The sequence below is a fragment of the Aspergillus campestris genome, assembly GCF_002847485.1.
Source record: "Aspergillus campestris IBT 28561 chromosome Unknown P168scaffold_14, whole genome shotgun sequence".
Taxonomy (NCBI): domain Eukaryota; kingdom Fungi; phylum Ascomycota; class Eurotiomycetes; order Eurotiales; family Aspergillaceae; genus Aspergillus; species Aspergillus campestris.
Window position 1 is genome coordinate 75,116 of NW_020194349.1, and position 20,537 is coordinate 95,652.

Consider the following 20,537-nt stretch of genomic DNA (forward strand, 5'->3'; position numbering starts at 1 on the left):
AACATGGTTTTCATGCCTTCATGTAGATCGGTTGATGGTAGAACGGGGATATACTCCGTAGGGTTGCATCGATGCCGCCATCACCACGCGACGGTCAAGTGTTTGACGATCGGCCCGCACTTCTGACATGTTTCAGTTTAAAGATGTACCCGACGCGTTCCCGATCTGGGTTTGACCCAATCGAGGCTGTAGAGTGGATATCATTGTAGTAGAGAGAATGCACAGCTCGAACAAGGAGCATTACAAGAGCATTCTCAAATCCTCTCCAGGTGTCTCCCTCCCAGTTCATGGACGGGTGATTCAAAACATCCAATGTAGAGATCGTCAGGGCCAAGGTGACATTGGCATCAGGTCTCCGACGGTCGGGAGACGGGGGTGGAGACCTCGTGGGCAAATCAAGACACTGTCCCTGGTCCTTATCTGGGGTACTTTAATTACCCGTGCATCTCCACGTCCAATCATCATCACACGCGATCATTTCACCCCAGCGCGTCGTGGTGATCGACAGAAATGGCCCGACGGTCGACTCTTATAGAAGGCCGGGAGTCACCCATGGCGAGTTCCAGCGTACGATACCAATTCTGCTTCCGAAGCCATTCGTCATGCGTGCCATCAGCACCCTTTGCGCCGCCGCCGGCCTGCTACTGTCTCAGGTGCTGGCAGAGTCCATCAGCGAGATCAACGGCAACAAATACCAGTCATCATTCCTGTACAAGAATGTCTCCGACGTCGAGGGCCTAGTCACAGCCAAGGGACCCAAAGGATTTTACCTGCGGGCCACCACCCCTGACGAGGACGACAGCACGTCCGACTCCATCTACGTCTACAGCCCCGGCGGAGCCCACGAGGTCAGCGAAGGCGACAAGGTCACCCTCAGCGGCAAGGTGATCGAATACTACAAGACTGGGTACGTCTCCGTGACGCAGATCACGGGCCCCACCGGCCTCAAAGTCAGCGCCGGGACCAAAGACGTGGAGCCCGTGGTCATCGGCGCCAATGGTCGACAGCCACCGACCGAGCAGTTCTCTTCGCTTGATGGCGGCGATATCCTCGGTCTCCCGAACAATGCCAGTCAAATCCACAAGGAGAATCCTGAACTGCAACCCGAAAAATACGGCATGGATTTCTGGGAGAGTCTGAGCGGCGAGCTGGTCACGCTGACTGGGGTGCATGCCATTTCCAAGCCGAACCAGTACGGCGATACCTGGGCCGTGGGTGATTGGAAGGCGACGGGACGCAATGCGCGTGGTGGACTGACCATGCGGCCGAAAGGTAGCTCACCTCCGGGGGGAGAATGAAAGAAAGAAGTAGAGAAATAGAAAGATGCTAATGGACCAGACTCCAATCCCGAGGCCATTCTCATTGGCGCTCCCCTGGACGAAACCAAAAACCCCACGGACACCAAGCTGGGAGACACGATTGGAGATATCACCGGCGTGATCACCCAATCCTACGGCTACTACACGCTGCTGCCTCAAACCGCCCTAAAGGTATCCGAGTCAAACTCGACCGCGGCCGAACCGACGACTCTCGAAGCCGACGGTGGCTGCAAGGCCTTGACGGTGGGCAGCTACAACATCAACAACCTTGCGCCCAACTCGACCACCCTGCCCAAAATCGCCGGCCACATCGCCAAGGAGCTAAAGAGTCCGCGACTGCTGTTTGTTCAGGAAGTCCAGGACGGAAGCGGACCGACCAACGACGGAGGTAGGCGAGTCATCAACTAATATCACGAATGATGCTGACGATGATGCAGAGGTGTCGTCCAAAAAGACGTTGACCAAACTGGTATCCGAGATCAAAGAACAAGGTGGCGTCGAGTACGAGTTTGTCGACATCAGCCCGGAGGATGGAAAGGACGGTGGGCAGCCGGGCGGCAACATCCGCGTTGCCTACCTCTACGATCCAGCGGTCATCCGACTGCGCGACGCCAATCCTGGCTCCAGCAGCGATGCCAATGAAGTGCAGGCAGGACCAGCCCTCAAGTTCAACCCCGGACTCATCGACCCCACCGACTCGGCGTGGGACGACAGCCGGAAGCCCCTCGCAGCGGCGTGGGAGACGGTCGACGGGAAGAACCCCTTCTTCACCATCAACATCCACTTCACCAGCAAAGGCGGCGGGTCCCCGCTGGAGGGGGATGCGCGGCCGCCCGTGAACGGGGGCGTCGAGCAGCGCGAGGCGCAAGCCAAGGTCGTTGCGGTACGTTCTCCTGCATCCCATCCCACTGCTATCTCATCCCAAAACTAATCCATCCATTGTAGAAATTCGTCAAATCCATCCTCGCCGAGGACGACCAAGCCCGGATCATCACGTCGGGGGACTTCAACGAGTTCGGGTTCGCGCAACCTCTGACGGTCTTCGCGTCGGAGTCGGGTCTGCAGGAGTTGGAAGAGGCGGCGGGGATCGATGAGGCAGAGCGATACACGTATCTGTATGATTCGAACTGCCAGCAGCTGGACCACATGTATGTCAGCGAGGCCGTGGCCAAAGAGGCGCGCGCGGAGCACATCCACGTCAACACCTGGGTGTCATATGATGACCAAGGGTCGGATCACGACCCAACTGTGGCATTGTTGAATGTGTGCGCCTGAGCTGTTTGCAGCAATAGGTTATAGTGGATCAATGAAAGTACAAGGAATACCATGTTCACGTATAGATTATTCTTAATGAAAGAAAGAGTAGAGGGAAACTCGACTAGGCTGATGGAGATCGGGAGGTCGGAAGGAGACAAACTATGCAAACAAACAATCTCTCTCTCTATACTCTCGTCTCCTCTACTCTATTCTCTTGTTCTTGGTCGAGAAGTACTGGTTATTATGTATATGTATTAGGCTGTGGTAATGATGACTGTTGTAAGTGCTAAATCATGGCGATATATTATATGGCACGGAAGTTAGGAATTCCACTTAACACAGGTGGACGGACATATATATAACAACAACACATACATTACATAGCTATAATTTCTATATATCAAGCTACAATCCTTTCCTCGTCAATCAATTAGGAAAAGAACGAAGCATCAAATCAAATCAAACAAACGAACCCAAACCTTGACAGCAAACAGACATGAATGATGAAGGTCCATGGTACTCCGTATAAGAGACTGTGATTGCCGGAGTGGCTGCCTGGGGAATCAAACCACGTGCCGGAGCATCACCTGACCATGCCCACATCGTCCGTCATCCTCGCTGGCTCCATCATCGTCTCTCTTGCACGATCAAGACCACGAGGTGATGCACGATGTCTAAATGAGGGTCACGTCAGCCATGAATTTGTCCCCTGGAATGGCATTTAGCTGGTCCTCCCGAATGGTAAATATCCCCACCCGGCGGAATGTTCTCTTCTCCTGATTCACACACTCCAGGATTAGTCCCCGGGCCGAGACGATGTGGAGACACCAGACCTCCGCCTCGTGGCCCCCCGGAATATCTAGATTGGCCCTCCCTAGGATGGTTCCGGGCGGCGGCCCGGATCCGTGATTGGCATTGGACCAGGCGATCGTGGACAGAGCGGATGAAAGCCGCTTGGCATTGGCCGTGGCCGGATCGGGAGGGACGAGATCGGCCTGGAAAAGTGGCCCGTGAATCTTCATCACCCCGTCGGAGATGTCTCCCAGGGTGTCGATGCGGATGGCACTGGTCTCCACGGTGGCCACAGGTCGGCTGTGCACTCGGTCGGAGAAGAGGTGGTACGTGGCCCCGTCGATCGCCGCCCAAGACCACGACGGCGCCCGGTACTTCGCTGGTCGGGAGGCTCGCTGTTGCTCGCGGAGCCACTCGGGTCCGGTCCAATGCCCCCGCGATTCCCACAGCAGCCCCCATGGCAGGTCAGACTCCCAGAGGCCCGCCATGTACCGTCCGCCGATCTGGTCTCCGAGGCGTACAGCAACGCCATGGATCGCTGGCAGCTTGTCGCTCGCCACCGTCAATGCACGCCCGGTGTAGGAGAAATCCAGGGCATTGTACCAGCAGTTGAGGATGTCCCAGCGCTTGTCAGGCCGCCGCTGTGGACCCTTGACCCGGCTATTGCGCCACCAGGGAGCCGGATCAAGAAAGCTCGGATATGGTCCAGGCCGTTTGGAGGCCCGATACCCATCTTCAGCCTGGTATGCCGTGCGACAGGCCAGCACCATCTGTTCCGCGCGGTACACCAGGAGACGAGGGGGTAGAACGCCCTCCTCGAAGATCCACCCTCTTCGGTCCACGGGACTGAAGGCTTTCTCTGTCTGCTCATAGCCCCCGGGCCGCAGATAGATGTGACTGGATTCGTTGAAGCGTAGCTTAAGAGACGGGTGTTTGGGGGGCGCTCGCGGCCGTAGGAACGACTCGTGGACGGAATTGACGTTGGCCGCTTGGACCGTGAGGTACGAGCGGCCGTAGATATCGCACATCTGCGCGATCTGTTCTCTCTTTACCTCGTCGTCGTCTTGCACGATGCACAGCGTATCGACCCAGAGGTACTTGACATTCAACCTGTGCGCGACAAAGACGGCATCCTTGACCGTGTTCGGTAGCCGGTCGTAGGGAATCGATTCGAGGAATTGCTTCCTGTTCTCCCGCATTAACTGCACTGGCTGCACCCGAACCCCCCAGATAAAGCTCAGGGTGATGTAGGGGCATTTTTGGGAGCCGTCATTTTCCACCAAGCGCAACGAGGGCTGGAATTCGGTCGCCCCCGGGGCTGCGCTAATTTCTATGATGAATCTCGGCAGGACTGGATCCTCGCCGCGTTTGCACGCGGAATGCGACTGGCAGCATGAGTCCACCCATCCTTTCACCAGCTCGAATGCCCCGTCCACGCGCGGGTCCGGCATGACGTCCCGGGCCAGAATGTATTTGGAGATCGGCTCCTCTGGATGGTGCGCTGGTCAGCTTGTTTCTTCGAGAACTGTCTCCCACATGACTCGACCTACCCGGATCCGCGAAGACGTCGAACGTCGCTTCTGACCCGATGGTGTAGATCTTATCTTCATAGGCCTCGGGCGGGAGATCGATGTCATAGAGCAGGTCAATCCGGGGACGATCGCCCATCGGCGTTCGCTCCCATGGAGGGTGTCCATTCCAACCAAGGCCATAAGGTCCGCGCGATTTCGACGGACTCATGTATTTGCTCGTTGCGCGTTTGGCGTCTGGAGCGATGCAATGTCGGTAGAAGAATTTACAGGAGGGGCAACCTTTCGTCGCCGAGTCCTCCAGCTGCTGGTACGTGTCCCAGAATATGTTCACCCCACCATGCCCTGGGGCGATCTCCGAAATGGGAGGGATCTTCAGGCACGCCGCGCATGTCTTGTCTCTGTCTTGGACCACCGCCATGCCTACTTTCTATGTCTATGATGGTTGGGAGGACTGGCGATGGTTGGGTTTTATCGGTATGGACACGATATTGCAGGATCTAACGGCTGGATAGGCGTCCAATGCGGGGTCAAGCACTCAACAACACATTCGCATCATCACATCCTCGGTTAAGCTCATATAATCCACCACTTTACCCTAAGCATAAGCACTAGACCGTTTTGAACAACAGCCATGCCAAGTGTTCCCAGGATTTTCTTATCAGGATGCGAGTCATTACTGATGGAATAAAGCATATGTACCTGAGCCTTTTTGGGATGGATCATGGTCGCCTGTCGAGGACTCTAAATTGTACACAGGGCGATGTACAAGATTGGAAAATGACGACGAAGATGCCGACGTTTTCCCCTTGCACTACAGGCGTGATTATCCCATTGCATTGCACCCCTACAATCAGACGGATAGAGATAGGGGAAGCCATTACGCTCCAACAGTAGTCGTGGCCACCGTCTGCATCATGCGGTTGTTTGCTTTCGTTTCGAGGTCCTCCTTGTACCTATCCGCCCGTCCATAGCTCTCCTTATACGAGGCTGTCACCATCTCTTCCACCGTGATGGGAGGATACTTGGGCTCTTCGCCTTCGCCCCGAATATTTGGCAGACACTGACAGACATAGTCCGGATTACCGCTAAAGAACAAGGGAATCGAGTATCGCTCACGGCCCGACTTGTTGATGACGCGATGAATATTCGACTTGTACTTGTCGTTGGCCATACGCATGAACAGGTTACCCAGGTTCACGACGTAGGCACCGGGGACAGGTTTGACCTGGAAGCTTTCATTAGGCATGGTAGGCAAGACAAATCGAGCGCACGTACATCTAGCCACTGCCCCGTTGGCACATCCAGCACTTGCAAGCCGTCCACCTCATCCTGCAGCAGCAAGGTTACAGTTCCAAAATCAGTGTGGGCACCAATCCCACGGGTCAACTTGTCGTCGTCATCCTTGGGCTGCGCTGGATAATGCAAGTATCTCATGGTCGCGACCGCACCGTTCGTCATCGGATCGAAAAACGTCGGCTCGACCTTGAGGGTCAGCGCCAATGTGGCGAGCACATCCTTGGCCAGCTCAAAAACTGCATGGTAGTATTCCATCGAGGTGCGCCGGAATTCCTCTGGGTCGGGGACCGTCTCGGGCCACTGATTGGGCCCACTGTTGAGCTTCTTGTTCACGAAGTACGGATGATCTTCCGGGATCTCCTCGCCGATGTAGAGGCCCTCTTTCTTGTCGGGACGGGTACCGAGCTCGAGGATCTGGGACTCGAGAAGTTCGTAGCCGCGGTTGAACGAGGTGCGGTCTGTTGCGGTCAGTGTCTGTCAATTTGGCTCTGCAAAGTGAGCAACCTTTGTCAATTTTTGTCTTCTCTTCGAGTGGAAGATCGAAGAAGCGCTTGGCGCAGTTCATGACGCGCAGCTGAAGCTCGCGTGGCACGCGGTGGCCCGTCACCTGGAAGAAACCATTATGGAGACAACATTGGCGGATCTGTTCGACGAGATGGGTCTTGGCCTCGCTGTCGCTATCATAGAATGGGGAGAAATCGAGAACGGGGGGTGCTGTCGGCGCCATCCCGATTGATTTAATCAATGTACCCTATTCAACTCCGCCACAGAACCTTTCTGATACACTCTAGCAATATAAGCGTCATGATTGCTTCTCACATTCGTTCCTAATGAATGATGATCGGACAGAATACCGAAGGAGGGTCACAAGCTTGTGAGTTGGAGAAGGGGATGAAACGTCCAAGAGTGGGGTGATGGGTAAGATGGATCGACAGAGACGACCAGGATAAGCCTGATAACCACGATGCGGAGCAGCCAATAGAATATCCCCATAATTGTTATCACACTCGGGGTTTATTCTCCAGCTCAGGATGGTCTGCAATGGACGCTGCGAGAGGAGATAGAATGCTAGAGGGTGGATGGAAGTTGAGGTGTCCGATACATAGAGCGATTACCCCCTTGCAGGGTGAGACGGTGAGAGTTTGACTTCTTTTCTATATCAATTTCGCCCATTCCAACACAAAACACCAGGAAACTACGAGCATCCGCGATGTCGTCTACAGACCCCGAGACCAAGAGAGGGACGTTGCCCAGGGAGGTGGACCACGAAGCGGAGAGGTCATACGGTAGGAATCCACCGTTGCCCTAATCGACCCATACTTACCCGACCATAGTTCGCAAGGTGGACTTCGTTCTGCTGCCATTACTTTGTTTAGTAAGGGTGTCATCGCCTGGTGGAGCTCTTAGCTAATTGCTTAGATGTATTTTTTCGACTGTATGGACCGGGTAAGCAAATCGTTGAGTAGGCCCATGGGAATTGTATACAAGTACTGATCGGAATAGAGCAACTTGGGGAATGCCAAAACCGACGGACTGGAGCAGGACCTTCACTTCAAAGGCAATGACTACTCGCTGATTGTCTTGCTCTTCTACATCCCGTTTGGGCTATGCGATCTGCCCTGGAATCTGTTGCTCAAGCGGTACTCGGGGCGCATCATGCTATCATTAAGTGTGTAATGGAAATTTCCTGCGATTGCCTCTACTGACGAGATAGTGACGGTCGTTTGGGGCATCTTGGCCTTGTGCCAATGCGCGGCGAAGAGCTTTGGTGGTATGCTGGCCATCCGGGTCATTTTGGGGTGAGTATTCGTTAGTCTTCATGATCTTCCCTGGTTCGTCTATTGACATAAATAGAGTTTTCGAAGCAGGCTTCTTCGCTGGCGCCACCTTCTACTTCACCTTATTCTATACTCGCGGGGAGATGGGCTTTCGACTGGCAATTATGCAGTCGTTTGCTGTCCTGGCCTCCGCCTTCAGCGGACTGATCTCCTTTGGTGTCTTCCAAATAAACGATCCTGCTGTGAAAGGGTGGCAGTGGTTGTTTATCATTGAAGGGGCCATGACACTTGTCTGCGGAGTGATCGGCTTCTGGTGGCTCCCAGACGGTCCATCCACTGCATGGTTCCTCACGGAGCGCGAGCGAGCAGCGGCCACGGCACGGCTGCTGCGCGATACATCGTCCGAAGTGGACACAGGGTTGAACATAAAGGAGTGTTTCCAGACCTGGAATGATTGGAAGTTCCCGGTCTGGTGTCTCATCACGTTCACCTATCCTGTGGCGTACGCCACCGCCATGAACTTCTTTCCATTGGTAGGGCCTTCTGTCAAAAAGGGAGGCGATTGCTAACTCGGATAGATCGTCCAGCGATTGGGCTACTCGGCCGTCAAGACGAACCTGTGGACGGTCGCCCCGAACATGGTTGGAGCAGTGGTGCTGCTTGCAGTGGCCAAGTCTTCCGACTACTTTCGCGAAAGGACCTTCCACATCGTCTTTTCCTTAACGCTCTCCCTGGTGGGCATGGTCGTCTTATCCACAATTGACGTACTCACCAACAAAGGGGTGGCGTACTTCGCCTGTTTTCTCATGGCAGCCGGGGCCTATATCCCGTCGTGTCTGGTGCACGCGTGGCATAACAACAACAACGTACATGAGAACTCGAGGGCGGCAAATACGGGCTTCTTCGTCGGATTGGGCAACTTGGCGGGCATTATGAGTGCCGCGACGTTTCGCACGGAATATGCGCCCCAGTACGAGAACTCCTCCGCCCCTACCCGCACGGATACTGACCCCATAGGTACATCCCGACCTTGGTGGCTACCTGCTGCTGTAACGGAGTGTGCATCGTATTTACGATCGGACTGGGGCTGTGGATGCGCGGGGAGAACCGCCGACGCGATCGAGAACAGGGGGTGAGATTGCGCGGCGAGGAGGTTGACACGCGATATCTGGTAGATGGGGAGAAGAGTCCCGAATGGCGATACTTTCTGTAGATAGGGCGGCGATCACTTTGACCAGGATGCGATAGCATGACACTTGATAGGACAGGATCAAGTATCTTACCCCAACAGGAGTCAGTCAGATACGGGTGGAGAAGCCCTAAATTAGGTCGCTCCCCCGCATGGAATGGCTTGGCCAACCATACGCAACCCAAGGACATCCCTGTCTTATCAGCAAGGTCGGACAAAGGGCCGCATATTTATTTTGTTCAGCCGGTCGCTCCGACGTGAGGGGACGTTTGCATCCCACTCTTCCACTCCTCGAGATGAAGAATCACGTTTGCCAGTGGCCCAACTGCCGCAAGAGCTTCACACGGGCGGAGCATTTGCGTCGACATAGTTTGAACCATGAGCAGTCGCGCGATGGATATACATGCGAGCGTTGCTTCGTCCATTTTAACCGACCCGACCTGCTTTGTAGGTTTTCTACGACCGGTCCAGACGGTGAGGATGCTGACGGAGGGAGCAGCCAGACATATGATGCGACACACCAAACGAGACGAAGAAGCCGGGGGTCCTGGGATGGGAGTGCTTGAAACACGCAAGAGGACTCGTCGGGCTGGAGATGGAACCATCATTACTCGACCACGCAAGCGACAGGTTCAGCCACACTGCTCGGAATCCACGACGGCATCGTCCGTGTCGGTGACCAGTGGACCAGATCTGGCGCAGATCTCCCTGGATCTGGATGGTCCGACACCACATGGGGCCCCCGTATCACCTCCAGGATCCGCCAGTGACCCACCGTCGCTGTGTTTCGACGACCACGACCCCCTCCTAGCGCCCATGATGCCTGGGGGGCCATTCGAGCCGTTCGTTGAGCCGATCCCGGGGCAGTTCGACGCAGCCGACGGTGCGTGGAGTGTTGGGATGGACGGCACAAGTGACTTCTTCAGTGTGGACACAGGTGCGATGGGATTGCGGATAGCCCTATGAAATATACGACTGCTGACACAGGATGCAGCAACGGATTTCAACATGCCCTTCGCGGCGACGCATAACTACAATTGGCTATTCGACGTGGCGTCGCTAGATGATGCTTTTCACCACCTCGACCTGCCGCTCGGATCGGATATGATGGCCTTCGCGGACGGGTTCGATACTGGTCGCAATCCGATGCTGCCAGTGGCTGGACGAGTGTTTGAGCAGGATCGCAACGATCGGGATTCGTCGTCCATGCTTCTCGAGGCGGCGTCTTTCATTGATCGGGGTGCATCACAGGGAAAGATGCCTCTGCAGGATAGCGGGGACCTCCCTAACCTGGTCGAGCTGGACTGGATGTCGGGACCATCAACGTTTGACAACAACACCTCACTCTATCTTCCGCGACTGAGCGAGGAAACACGACAGGGAGTATTGAAATTGATTGCACAGTCACCACCACTGGGAGCGACGGGCCATATCACGGCGGTCGACTCGCCGCTCTTGTCGCTCGCGGCGTTGCAGAACTATAGTGATCTGTTCTTTACCCGCTTCAATACTACGTATCCTCTCATCCACCAGCCGACGTTCATGGCTGCCCACGCAGACCCCATCTTACTGGCGGCCATCCTATCTATGGGAGCGACGTACGGCACGCGCGAGGCACATCAATTGGCGGTGGGGATCCACGACAACCTCCGCAATCAGCTCTTTTGCCACGCCGACTTCTCGCCGCAGCCACCGCTCTGGGTCCTGCAGTCGATGCTGCTAGTCGATTGTTTTGGGAAAATGCGGGCAGGACCCAAGCAGCGCGAGCGGGCACAGCTCTTCCACTGCGTGCTGATCAAGTTGATCCGACGGAGCGACTGCTGCGGCGTTCGCACACACTCCGCAACAGCACCGCCACCAGACAGTCTAGACGGACAGTGGCGACGTGCCATGGATGCCGAGCAGCGGAAGCGAGTGGCGATGCACTGTTTCATGTGGGATACGCAGCACGCCGTGCTCTTCTCCCAATCCCTCTGCATGTCGGCCTTTGAGATCCGATCTTCCCTACCCTGTGGGGCCAATGCCTGGGAGGCATCTAGCGCCGAGGAATGGGCGCGGCATGCCTCGCGAGAAGCAGACCATCTCTTCCTCTCTGTGCTCAAAGGCTACATCACTCCGGGGACCATCTCGCGACCGCGCGATCTCAACGCCCTCGCGCGCATCGTGGTACTACACGGGCTGATGTCGGTTTCCGCCGATTTGAAAAGACGCGATCAAACGACGCTTCAGTCCGAGACCCCCGAGCGGGTCGGGGCGTGGACGCTGCGCATGGGCCGGTCCTACGATCTGTGGAAAGTCGATTTCGACGCTGACTGCCTCGCGATGAAACTTGGCCAGCCTGCGGATCCGCGCCGCTTCACGGGGCTGAAAACCTCCGCATACGCGCTCTTCCGCGCGGCTCACCTGGCGCTCAACGTTGAGATTCTCGACCTGCAGATTGCCGCGGGCGCGTCTCAAATACTTGGGCGCGCCGTCACGGCCGACGATCGCGAACGATCGCGCCGCAACCTGCCGCGGTGGCTTCAGGGCGACCCGGCAATTGTGGCAACGCGGCACGCCGCGACGCTCCTGCAGGAAGCCGTGCTGAGTCTCCACGACTGGGACCAGACGGACGCATTCCACTTCCCGTGGTGTTTGTATCTGGCGACGCTGGCGTGCTGGGCGTTCCACCGTGGGCTTGACCGATGCCCGCCGCACGGTCGTCTTACCACTGATCTGTCGTCGCTGATCGTGGCCATGACGACGTGTTCTACGCTGGCGGAGCTGGGTGGTCTGGGAGGAAAGTACGATCCAACGCCGTTGGTGGTGGCGATGGCTCAACAGTTGGCGACGGTGCGGTGGGCGGTGGTTCATGATGCAATGAAGGTGTTGGTGAATCTATCTACTTAGTTTATCTACAGTCTCGTATCACTGTTGTTCTAATGACTACTATTGAGTGATTTCTGATCTCGACAGTACCAAGTAGGGTATATCGCTAGTATATACCACAAGTACCGAAATCAAGCCAATATGCCGACGACTAGAGGCAATACCCCACGTCTACATCTGGAGAAACAATCTATTACCCAAGATGTAATAAAAAAAAAGAGATTAAATTGCAATAATAGACAGATTGAATAGTGACGACACTAGATTAAGACCCCAACCCCACCCTTGGACAGCGATAGGAATGCACCCCCACCGGGCAGTCATACATGTGAGGGGGAACTCCGACAGGCGCCAGTCAGACGGACTACTCCAATAGGCTGATGGTGGTCAAATATATGTACGAGGGATATGCCCGAGATTTGTAGACCATCAGGGTTCAACATTGCAATGCACATCTTGTTAATGACAGGACCCTAGCCATGGCATCAGCAGAGCTACAGACTTTTATCGACGAGAACAATGCCTCCCCCGTACTCTCTTTCTACTTGAACGGAACCAAAGTCGAACTGTACCGGCCGAATCCGCGCTGGACACTTCTCGACTTTATTCGCTCGCAGCATGGACTCAAAGGCACGAAGTTGGGTTGCGGCGAGGGAGGCTGCGGCGCGTGTACGGTCGTCCTACAGACCCGGGATCAACGGGATACGCGGCGGATCAGACATCTGGCAATCAACGCCTGTCTCTACCCGCTGGTGGGAGGTAGGTTATTTCCCCAGGATGTTGTGATAAAGCTGACAAGACAGTCGCGGGAAAACACGTCATCACCGTCGAGGCGTTGGGGACGGTGGATAAGCCCCATCCCTTGCAAGAGCGGCTCAGTAAACTACACGGATCACAGTAAGTACTCCACTTCTCAAGGCCGTGTGAGTTTGAGGTAACCCGAATAGATGTGGATTCTGCACCCCTGGCATCGTCATGTCGCTGTATGCCATGATCCGCAACGCGTACGACCCGGTGACCGGCGAGTTCAGTCTATCCGAGGACGAGATCGAGATGAAGGGACATCTGGATGGCAATCTGTGCCGGTGTACAGGATACAAGCCGATACTGCAGGCGGCGAAGTCGTTCGTGCAGGAAGACTTGCAAGGGCGCCTGAAGGTGGTTCCAGGGAACAGTCCAATCGCGTCGTCGGTGGATGACTATCCTGCGTCGGTACCAAGCTCCCAGTCGTGCGGACGACCGGGAGGGTGCTGTCGGGATACGCCCAGTTCGGCGTGCTCGTCGAGCTCCCAGGATGAGCAGTGCAGTTCGCAGACTAGCGTTTCGACAACCGACTCCACATCGGACAAGAAAGAGCTGGCACCCCAGATTGAGTTCATCCCATATGTCCCAGCAACGGAGCTGATCTATCCTCCTGGGCTTTCCAAATACCAATCCAAGCTGGTTGCATACGGCGACGACGGTAAAGTATGGCTGCGCCCGACAATTCTAGACCAAGCCCTGACAATCCTTGCCCAACAACCATCCGCCACACTCGTTGGTGGCGCCAGCGAAGTGCAGGTGGACACCCGATTCAAAGGGTGCAACTTTGCTGTCTCCGTGTTCGTGGGTGATCTCCAAGAGCTGACGGGGATTACCGTGCCGGAGGACCTATCAAGCATGTCTGAGCTCATCGTAGGAGGCAACGCGTCTCTGAGTGACCTGGAGGAGACATGTGGCCAGCTGGCGCCCCAGCTCAAACAGCGAGGATCTGTTCTCACCGCGGCCGCGAAGATATTGCGATACTTTGCCGGTCGCCAAATCCGCAATGCGGCGTCGCTGGCTGGGAACATAGCCACGGCGTCACCCATCTCCGACATGAACCCACTGCTGCTGGCCGTGAACGCACAGGTTGTCGCGAAGACCGCGTCCGGGGAGACGACCCTGCCGATGGACTCCATGTTCCTGGGATATCGAAAGACGGCGTTACCCCCTGGGAGCTTAATCACGCAGATCAAAATACCGTTGCCTCCAGCCGGGGTCCGCGAGATCACCAAATCCTATAAACAGGCCAAGCGCAAGGACGACGACATCGCGATCGTGACGGCGTCTTTCCGCGTCCGACTGGACGGAGACGACCACGTGAGCGAGGTAGCCCTAGCCTACGGGGGGATGGCACCCATGACAGTCCTGGCCCAATCCGCAGGGGCATACCTCCGGGGCAAGAAGTGGAGGGACCAAGCGGTGCTGGATGGTGCTCTGAATGCGCTGATCAGCGACTTCAATCTCCCGTACAGCGTGCCAGGAGGGATGGCGACATATCGCCGCACGCTCGCACTGTCCCTGTTCTTCCGATTCTGGAACGAAGCGTCATTGGAGTTCGGGCTAATTGCAAAAGCCGACTGCGACGCGGACATCACGGAGGAGATCCACCGTAAGATCTCGCAGGGGACACGCGACGAGCACAATCCGCACGAGCAGCGCGTGGTCGGAAAGCAGCTCCCTCATCTGTCAGGATTGAAACACGCCACGGGCGAAGCGGAATACATCGACGACATGGCGCCGCTAAGCGGCGAGCTCTTCGGAGCCATGGTGCTGTCGCAGCGCGCCCACGCCAAGCTTGTCTCTGTAGATTGGACGCCGGCCCTCCAGCCTGGATTGGCAGTGGGGTACATCGACCGACATAGCATCCCGGCGGAGAGAAACCACTGGGGGTCAGTGGTGCACGACGAGCCTTTCTTCGCCGGTGACGAGGTAATCGCACACGGGCAGCCGATCGGGCTCGTGTACGCTGACACGGCACTGAAGGCCCAAGAGGCAGCCAAGGCCGTGAAAATCGAGTACGAGGACCTCCCGGCGATATTGACCATCGACGAGGCGATCGAAGCGAAGAGTTTCTTCAACCACGGCAAGGAGCTGCGAAAGGGCGCCGCTCCGGACGGAATGGACGACGTGTTTGCGAAATGCGACCGAGTCTTTTCTGGCGTGACGCGGATCGGAGGACAGGAGCATTTCTACCTCGAGACGAATGCTGCTCTGGTGGTGCCGCATGCTGAGGATGGCACGATGGATGTGTGGTCGTCTACACAGAATACGTAAGTCTCTTCCTCTTTTCTTTCCTTCTTGGTCTGTTTTCTTCAAGTATCATCTACAATACTAACAATATGAACCAGAATGGAAACGCAAGACTTTGTCTCCCAAGTCACCGGGATGCCCGCGAACCGGATCAATGCTCGCGTCAAACGCATGGGTGGCGCATTCGGTGGAAAAGAGTCCCGCAGTGTCCAGCTTGCCTGTCTGTTGGCGATCGCAGCGAAAAAGGAACGCCGACCGATGCGGGCGATGCTCAACCGGGACGAGGACATGATGACCAGCGGACAGCGCCATCCCATTCAATGTCGATGGAAGGTGGGTGTCATGAACGACGGCACGCTCGTTGCACTGGACGCCGACTGCTATAACAACGCCGGGTTCTCGACGGACATGAGTGGCGCCGTGATGGATCGGTGCTTGACACACATGGAGAACTGCTACCACATCCCGCATGTGCACCTTCGGGGGTGGGTGTGTCGGACGAATATCCACTCCAACACGGCCTTCCGGGGATTCGGTGGGCCGCAGTCGATGTTTATCGCGGAAAGCTACATGAATGCGGTGGCAGAGGGGCTCAACATGTCGGTCGATGAGCTGCGTTTTCGCAATCTCTACAAAGAAGGGGAGTTGACGCCGTTTCTGCAGCGCATCGACGAGGACTGGCACATTCCCCTTCTGCTGCAGCAGGTCCGAGAAGAGGTCAAGTATGACGAACGGCGACAGGCGATCGCGAAGTTCAACAAGGAGCATCGCTGGCGTAAGCGTGGCATGTGCATGATCCCCACTAAATTCGGCATCTCGTTCGCGACCGCCGTGCACCTCAACCAAGCAGGGGCGTCTGTCCGGATCTACACGGACGGTTCGATCCTTCTGAACCACGGCGGTACCGAGATGGGCCAAGGGCTGTACACCAAGATGGTGCAGGTGGCGGCCCAGGAGCTTGGGGTTCCCGTCGAGAACGTGTACACCCAAGACACATCGACTTACCAGACGGCGAATGCATCCCCCACGGCTGCGTCATCGGGCAGCGACCTCAACGGGATGGCCGTGAAGAACGCGTGCGATCAGTTGAACGAGCGTCTGCGACCGTATCGTGAGCAATTCGGGGCCGACGCCTCCATGGCGACGCTGGCGCATGCTGCCTATCGCGATCGGGTTAACCTCGCTGCCAGTGGATTCTGGAAGATGCCGAAAATCGGATACCAGTGGGGGAACTATGACGTGAACACGGTGAAGCCGATGTACTTCTATTTCACACAGGTATGTTTTAACGTTCGAAGCAGCCGTAGGACGGTACTAACTGATATAGGGCGTGGCATGCACCGAGGTCGAATTGGACCTGTTGACCGGAGACCACACGGTCCTGCGGACAGACATCAAAATGGACATTGGACGATCTATCAACCCAGCCATTGACTACGGGCAGATCGAAGGAGCGTTCGTGCAGGGACAGGGTCTGTTCACGATGGAGGAGAGTCTCTGGACGCAAGGAGGACAGCTTGCGACGCGCGGACCGGGCAATTACAAGATCCCCGGGTTCAGCGACATCCCACAGGAGTTCAACGTCAGCTTTCTCCAGGGGGTGTCGTGGAAGAACCTGCGGTCTATCCAGAGCAGCAAGGGGATTGGAGAGCCGCCACTGTTCCTCGGGGCGACCGTCTTGTTTGCGCTCCGCGATGCGCTGCGGAGTGCGCGAGAGGATAACGGGGTGGTGGGACCGTTGGTGTTGGATAGCCCGGCGACTGCAGAGCGGTTGAGACTGTCCGTTGGGGATGAGATTCTGAGGAAGGCAGCGATTGAGCCCACGGAGGGAGAAAGGAATTTCTTCGTGACGGTGGCTTAGTGTGGTTAGGTTGTCCGAGTCGACGTATAGTAATGCATTCTACTTTCTCGATGTATGATGCCTGGGGTATCCCAGGCCGTAAGACCTCAAGTCAGAAGGATTCCCCAGTGAGCGATATAAACCAGGGAGGGACGTCAGTAGTGGATATGCGGTAGACGTAGAAGCTGACCGTTGGTGAGGGCAGCTCCAAGGACATTGTAGATGGGGCTCATCTTGTTCCTCTGAGGCCTGGCTTGCCCCGTTTTCGTCCATGGAAAACCGGTTAAGCAACTTTAGAATGACATGGCTTTGGCTGGCTACGAATTTACCCGAGCCTCACTGACGGTTAGGATATGAGTGAGATCATTCGTGAATTCGCGAGCCCACCTGGTGATCGATTGGCGGGTGTATCGGCCATACCATCTTGGATTATATTTATCGAAAGGGGGCGGACGTGGTTATTGAATTGAGTTATTGGCCGTCCATGATGTATGCCATGAGCGATGCCGGTATACATTCTAGAGCTGCAATCCCGATGCAAGCTGTTAGTCCCCGTTCAGTCGTTCGCGGCAGTATCGGAATCCTGTATCTACCGACCGGATCACACTTGCTTGTAGATGGGAGAGACAGGCGGCTCCACCGACATCTGGTTGCAAGCTGACGTCGGACGGAGGGAAGAACATCCAGTTCTGACGCGATCAAACCGAAAACCAAAACCCTTAAGCATCACCGATCTAGTGGCAAGAATACCTGTATACACCCGGCCGATCGTGACCCATAGCATAGCGTCATTCTCGTATACGGCACGCTGTTAGGTAGTCTGGCCGAGAATCATTGTCCCGATTGGCATAGACCGACCGTGTGAGACTTCTCTTCTCTCTCACCTTTGCAAGTGACCGAGAGATGATGGATATCCAATTGAAGTTATCGGGAGGAAATATAAGAGGCAACCCGAAGAACTGGGGTTTACTCAAGGATCCCGATCCATAAGACACACTGTCTCGGACGGAAATTTCACGACTGATGAAGGACCTGCCGACCAAAACCAACATTCACTCTCCGAACCAGTGAAGAGAAACAGCCCGGATAAAACGACGGATAAAACCGTCTTTTCTCCAGCCGAGGTCGGCTAAAACCGCATCGGGGGCCAGGAGCGATGTCCGCGCGACAAGGAATAAACCGACTGGATCGTCATGTTCAAATGGGCTCCACTCGGGAAGCGGACGGAGCCTGCTTCTCCAGTCTCCTGGTCTGCAACCCCGGACCTCCACATTCGTGGTGGGTCGATCACTTCTCGTTTCAGACCCGGGGAGCCCCGCCGTCGCAGTCACCCCGGACTTAGACTGCGAAAATGGTGTCGACCTGGGACAGAGAGGAGGGGAAACGCAAGGGAGAGACCGGGTGGTCTGACACCTGAGTTGGAGACCTATATAAGGCCAGGGAGGTCGCGAGGCTGGTGCCTCGATCATCGATCCACCCCGATCGGAATTTTGCAGCCACCCGCCGTCACGATGTATCGGATCTCGAATATCTACGGTAAGCAATATAGTCCGCAGGAGGTGGCGCAAACCAGCTAATCGGAAGCAATCCAGTTCTGGCGTGCTTCGGCACTATCGGGGGCGCCCTCTTTGGGTTTGATATCAGCTCCATGAGCGCGTGGATTGGGGCTCCTCAGTATCTGGAATATTTCGACAGTCCCGACTCGAATCTACAGGGTGGTGTACGCTTCTCCCTCATTCCATGTCAGAATATCCTCGGTCTAACGGTCGGTAGATTACGGCATCCATGTCGGCCGGTTCCTTCGTCGGTGCCATCGCCGCCGGGTTTATATGTGATTACGTCGGTCGTCGCATGGTGCTCATCATAGCTTGTTTCATATGGATCGTCGGTTCCGTGGTGCAGCTGAGCTCGCAAAACATCACCCACCTGGTCGCAGGTCGCGTGGTGAGCGGTCTATCAGGTATGTAGAGAGGTCGATCCATCCAATATCCCACGTGCATCTGACTCCCCGACCAGTCGGCATTACTTCCTCCCAGGTCTGCGTCTACCTGGCCGAACTCGCCCCCGCACGCATCCGCGGTCGCATCGTCGGTATCCAACAGTGGGCCATCGAATGGGGTATCCTGATCATGTACCTGATCTCTTACGGCTGCACGCAAGGGATGGGCGAGAGCGACCCCGCGGCCTTCCGCATCGCCTGGGGTGTGCAGGCCATTCCGGCAATCATCCTGCTTTGCGCGCTGCCCTTCTTCCCCGAGTCCCCCCGTTGGCTCGCCGGTCAAGAACGCTACGAGGAGAGTCTGGACACGTTGGCCCTGCTGCACGGGAACGGCGATCGCGCGCACCCAGAAGTGCAGGTCGAGTGGGCGGAAGTCCAGGAGGCGGTGCGACTGGCGCGCGAGTCGAAGGATATCTCATTCTTTTCGCTGTTCGGGCCCAAGATCTGGATGCGCACGCTGTGCGGTGTTAGCGTCCAGGTGTGGCAGCAGTTGCTGGGTGGGAATGTCGCTATGTACTACGTGGTGTACATCTTCCAGATGGCCGATATGGTGAGATCTTTGTCACCCCTTCCTGTGGGTTGTTGAATAAGTACTGACTCATGGTTGATGATAGACTGGCAACACGACACTGTACTCCTCCGCCATCCAATACGTTATCTTCCTGGTCACGACAGGCTTCATCCTCCCGCTGATCGACCGCTTGGGCCGTCGCAAGCTGCTGCTCTTTGGCTCGGTCGCCTGCATGGTGCTACACTACGCGATTGCCGGCGTCATGGCGACGTATGGCACTCCCGTGGATGACGTTAACGGCAATGCCAACCTCAAGCTGGTCATCAAAGGCGCGCCGGGCAAGGCAGTCATCTCGCTGTCTTACATCTTCACCGGAATCTACGGTCTGACCTGGGTAAGTCTACCCCACACCTGTGCATTTCACTATTGGAACGACCGCAAAGCATAAAAAGAATGAATAACAAGACTAACAAAACGCAGGCTCCCACCGCATGGGTCTACTGCTCGGAAGTCTTCCCCCTCAAGTATCGAGCCAAAGGCGTGGGTCTCTCCGCCGCCGGCAACTGGATCTTCAACTTCGCGCTGGCGTATTTCGTCGCGCCGGCCTTTACCAACATCCAGTGGAAGACGTACATCATCTTCGGTGTGTTCTGCACTGTGATGACCTTCCACGTGTACTTCCTGTACCCCGAGACGGCGATGAAGACTCTGGAAGAGGTTGATGAGATGTTCGACCAAAATGTGCCGGCGTGGCGGTCGCATGAGATGGGGGATAAGTTTGGCGAGCAGGTCGAGCGCCAGCGACAGGAGACGGAGAAGACGGGGGGGGTGGAGCATACTGAAGTTGTTTAATTTGTTCTTGGGGGGTTGCGCTGTCTAATCAATAATAATAGATGTATTCATATTGGCCAGTCCAGGCAAAAGTGAAAGCCTAGGTAACGACCTTAGGGTTCAGCGTAGCAGGTGACGACAGTAACGACCCATAAGAAGAACTCCAGTATCTTTCGCGCATCGCTCAAGGGGTTTATCCAGTCCATTGACACCATAAGCACAGACATAAATGCAATATAATACAGACCAACACCATCGCTAAGAACAATCC

The 20,537-nt window shown here is 55.9% G+C and overlaps 6 protein-coding genes across 6 annotated transcripts; 4 read left to right on the forward strand and 2 right to left on the reverse strand.

The window, feature by feature from the left end:
* Positions 1-602: 602 nt before the first annotated feature.
* P168DRAFT_243976 (endonuclease/exonuclease/phosphatase family protein) lies at positions 603-2,594 on the forward strand (the record flags this gene model as incomplete). The annotated part of the gene is made up of 4 exons (XM_024833899.1): positions 603-1,272; positions 1,339-1,707; positions 1,757-2,202; positions 2,265-2,594. 4 exons carry the CDS (start codon positions 603-605, stop codon positions 2,592-2,594), a joined length of 1,815 nt encoding a protein of 604 aa, XP_024689027.1.
* Positions 2,595-3,250: 656 nt separating this feature from the next.
* Positions 3,251-5,558, reverse strand: P168DRAFT_336159 (HET domain-containing protein; the record flags this gene model as incomplete). The annotated part of the gene is made up of 2 exons (XM_024841723.1): positions 4,919-5,558; positions 3,251-4,857 (listed from the first exon to the last, which is right to left on the reverse strand). The coding sequence occupies exons 1-2, from the start codon at positions 5,316-5,318 to the stop codon at positions 3,251-3,253; spliced, it is 2,007 nt and encodes a 668-aa protein (XP_024689028.1). The 5' UTR covers positions 5,319-5,558.
* A 219-nt stretch (positions 5,559-5,777) lies between these two features.
* encD (Fe(2+)/2-oxoglutarate-dependent oxygenase encD) lies at positions 5,778-6,923 on the reverse strand (the record flags this gene model as incomplete). Its single annotated transcript, XM_024833867.1, has 3 exons — positions 5,778-6,125; positions 6,176-6,654; positions 6,701-6,923. The coding sequence occupies 3 exons, from the start codon at positions 6,921-6,923 to the stop codon at positions 5,778-5,780; spliced, it is 1,050 nt and encodes a 349-aa protein (XP_024689029.1).
* A 483-nt stretch (positions 6,924-7,406) lies between these two features.
* On the forward strand, positions 7,407-12,052 carry P168DRAFT_299846 (MFS general substrate transporter; the record flags this gene model as incomplete). The annotated part of the gene is made up of 11 exons (XM_024838369.1): positions 7,407-7,482; positions 7,531-7,571; positions 7,700-7,865; positions 7,911-7,995; positions 8,051-8,507; positions 8,553-8,684; positions 8,850-8,944; positions 8,992-9,161; positions 9,350-9,610; positions 9,693-10,100; positions 10,158-12,052. 11 exons carry the CDS (start codon positions 7,407-7,409, stop codon positions 12,050-12,052), a joined length of 3,786 nt encoding a protein of 1,261 aa, XP_024689030.1.
* Positions 12,053-12,510: 458 nt separating this feature from the next.
* Positions 12,511-16,946, forward strand: P168DRAFT_243749 (xanthine dehydrogenase; the record flags this gene model as incomplete). Its single annotated transcript, XM_024833886.1, has 5 exons — positions 12,511-12,790; positions 12,835-12,928; positions 12,979-15,105; positions 15,184-16,363; positions 16,413-16,946. The coding sequence occupies 5 exons, from the start codon at positions 12,511-12,513 to the stop codon at positions 16,944-16,946; spliced, it is 4,215 nt and encodes a 1,404-aa protein (XP_024689031.1).
* A 1,291-nt stretch (positions 16,947-18,237) lies between these two features.
* P168DRAFT_307391 (sugar porter family MFS transporter) lies at positions 18,238-20,294 on the forward strand. Its single transcript, XM_024839102.1, has 6 exons — positions 18,238-18,461; positions 18,518-18,645; positions 18,699-18,885; positions 18,942-19,474; positions 19,539-19,829; positions 19,916-20,294. The coding sequence occupies exons 1-6, from the start codon at positions 18,437-18,439 to the stop codon at positions 20,285-20,287; spliced, it is 1,536 nt and encodes a 511-aa protein (XP_024689032.1). The 5' UTR covers positions 18,238-18,436; the 3' UTR covers positions 20,288-20,294.
* The last annotated feature ends 243 nt before the right edge of the window (positions 20,295-20,537 follow it).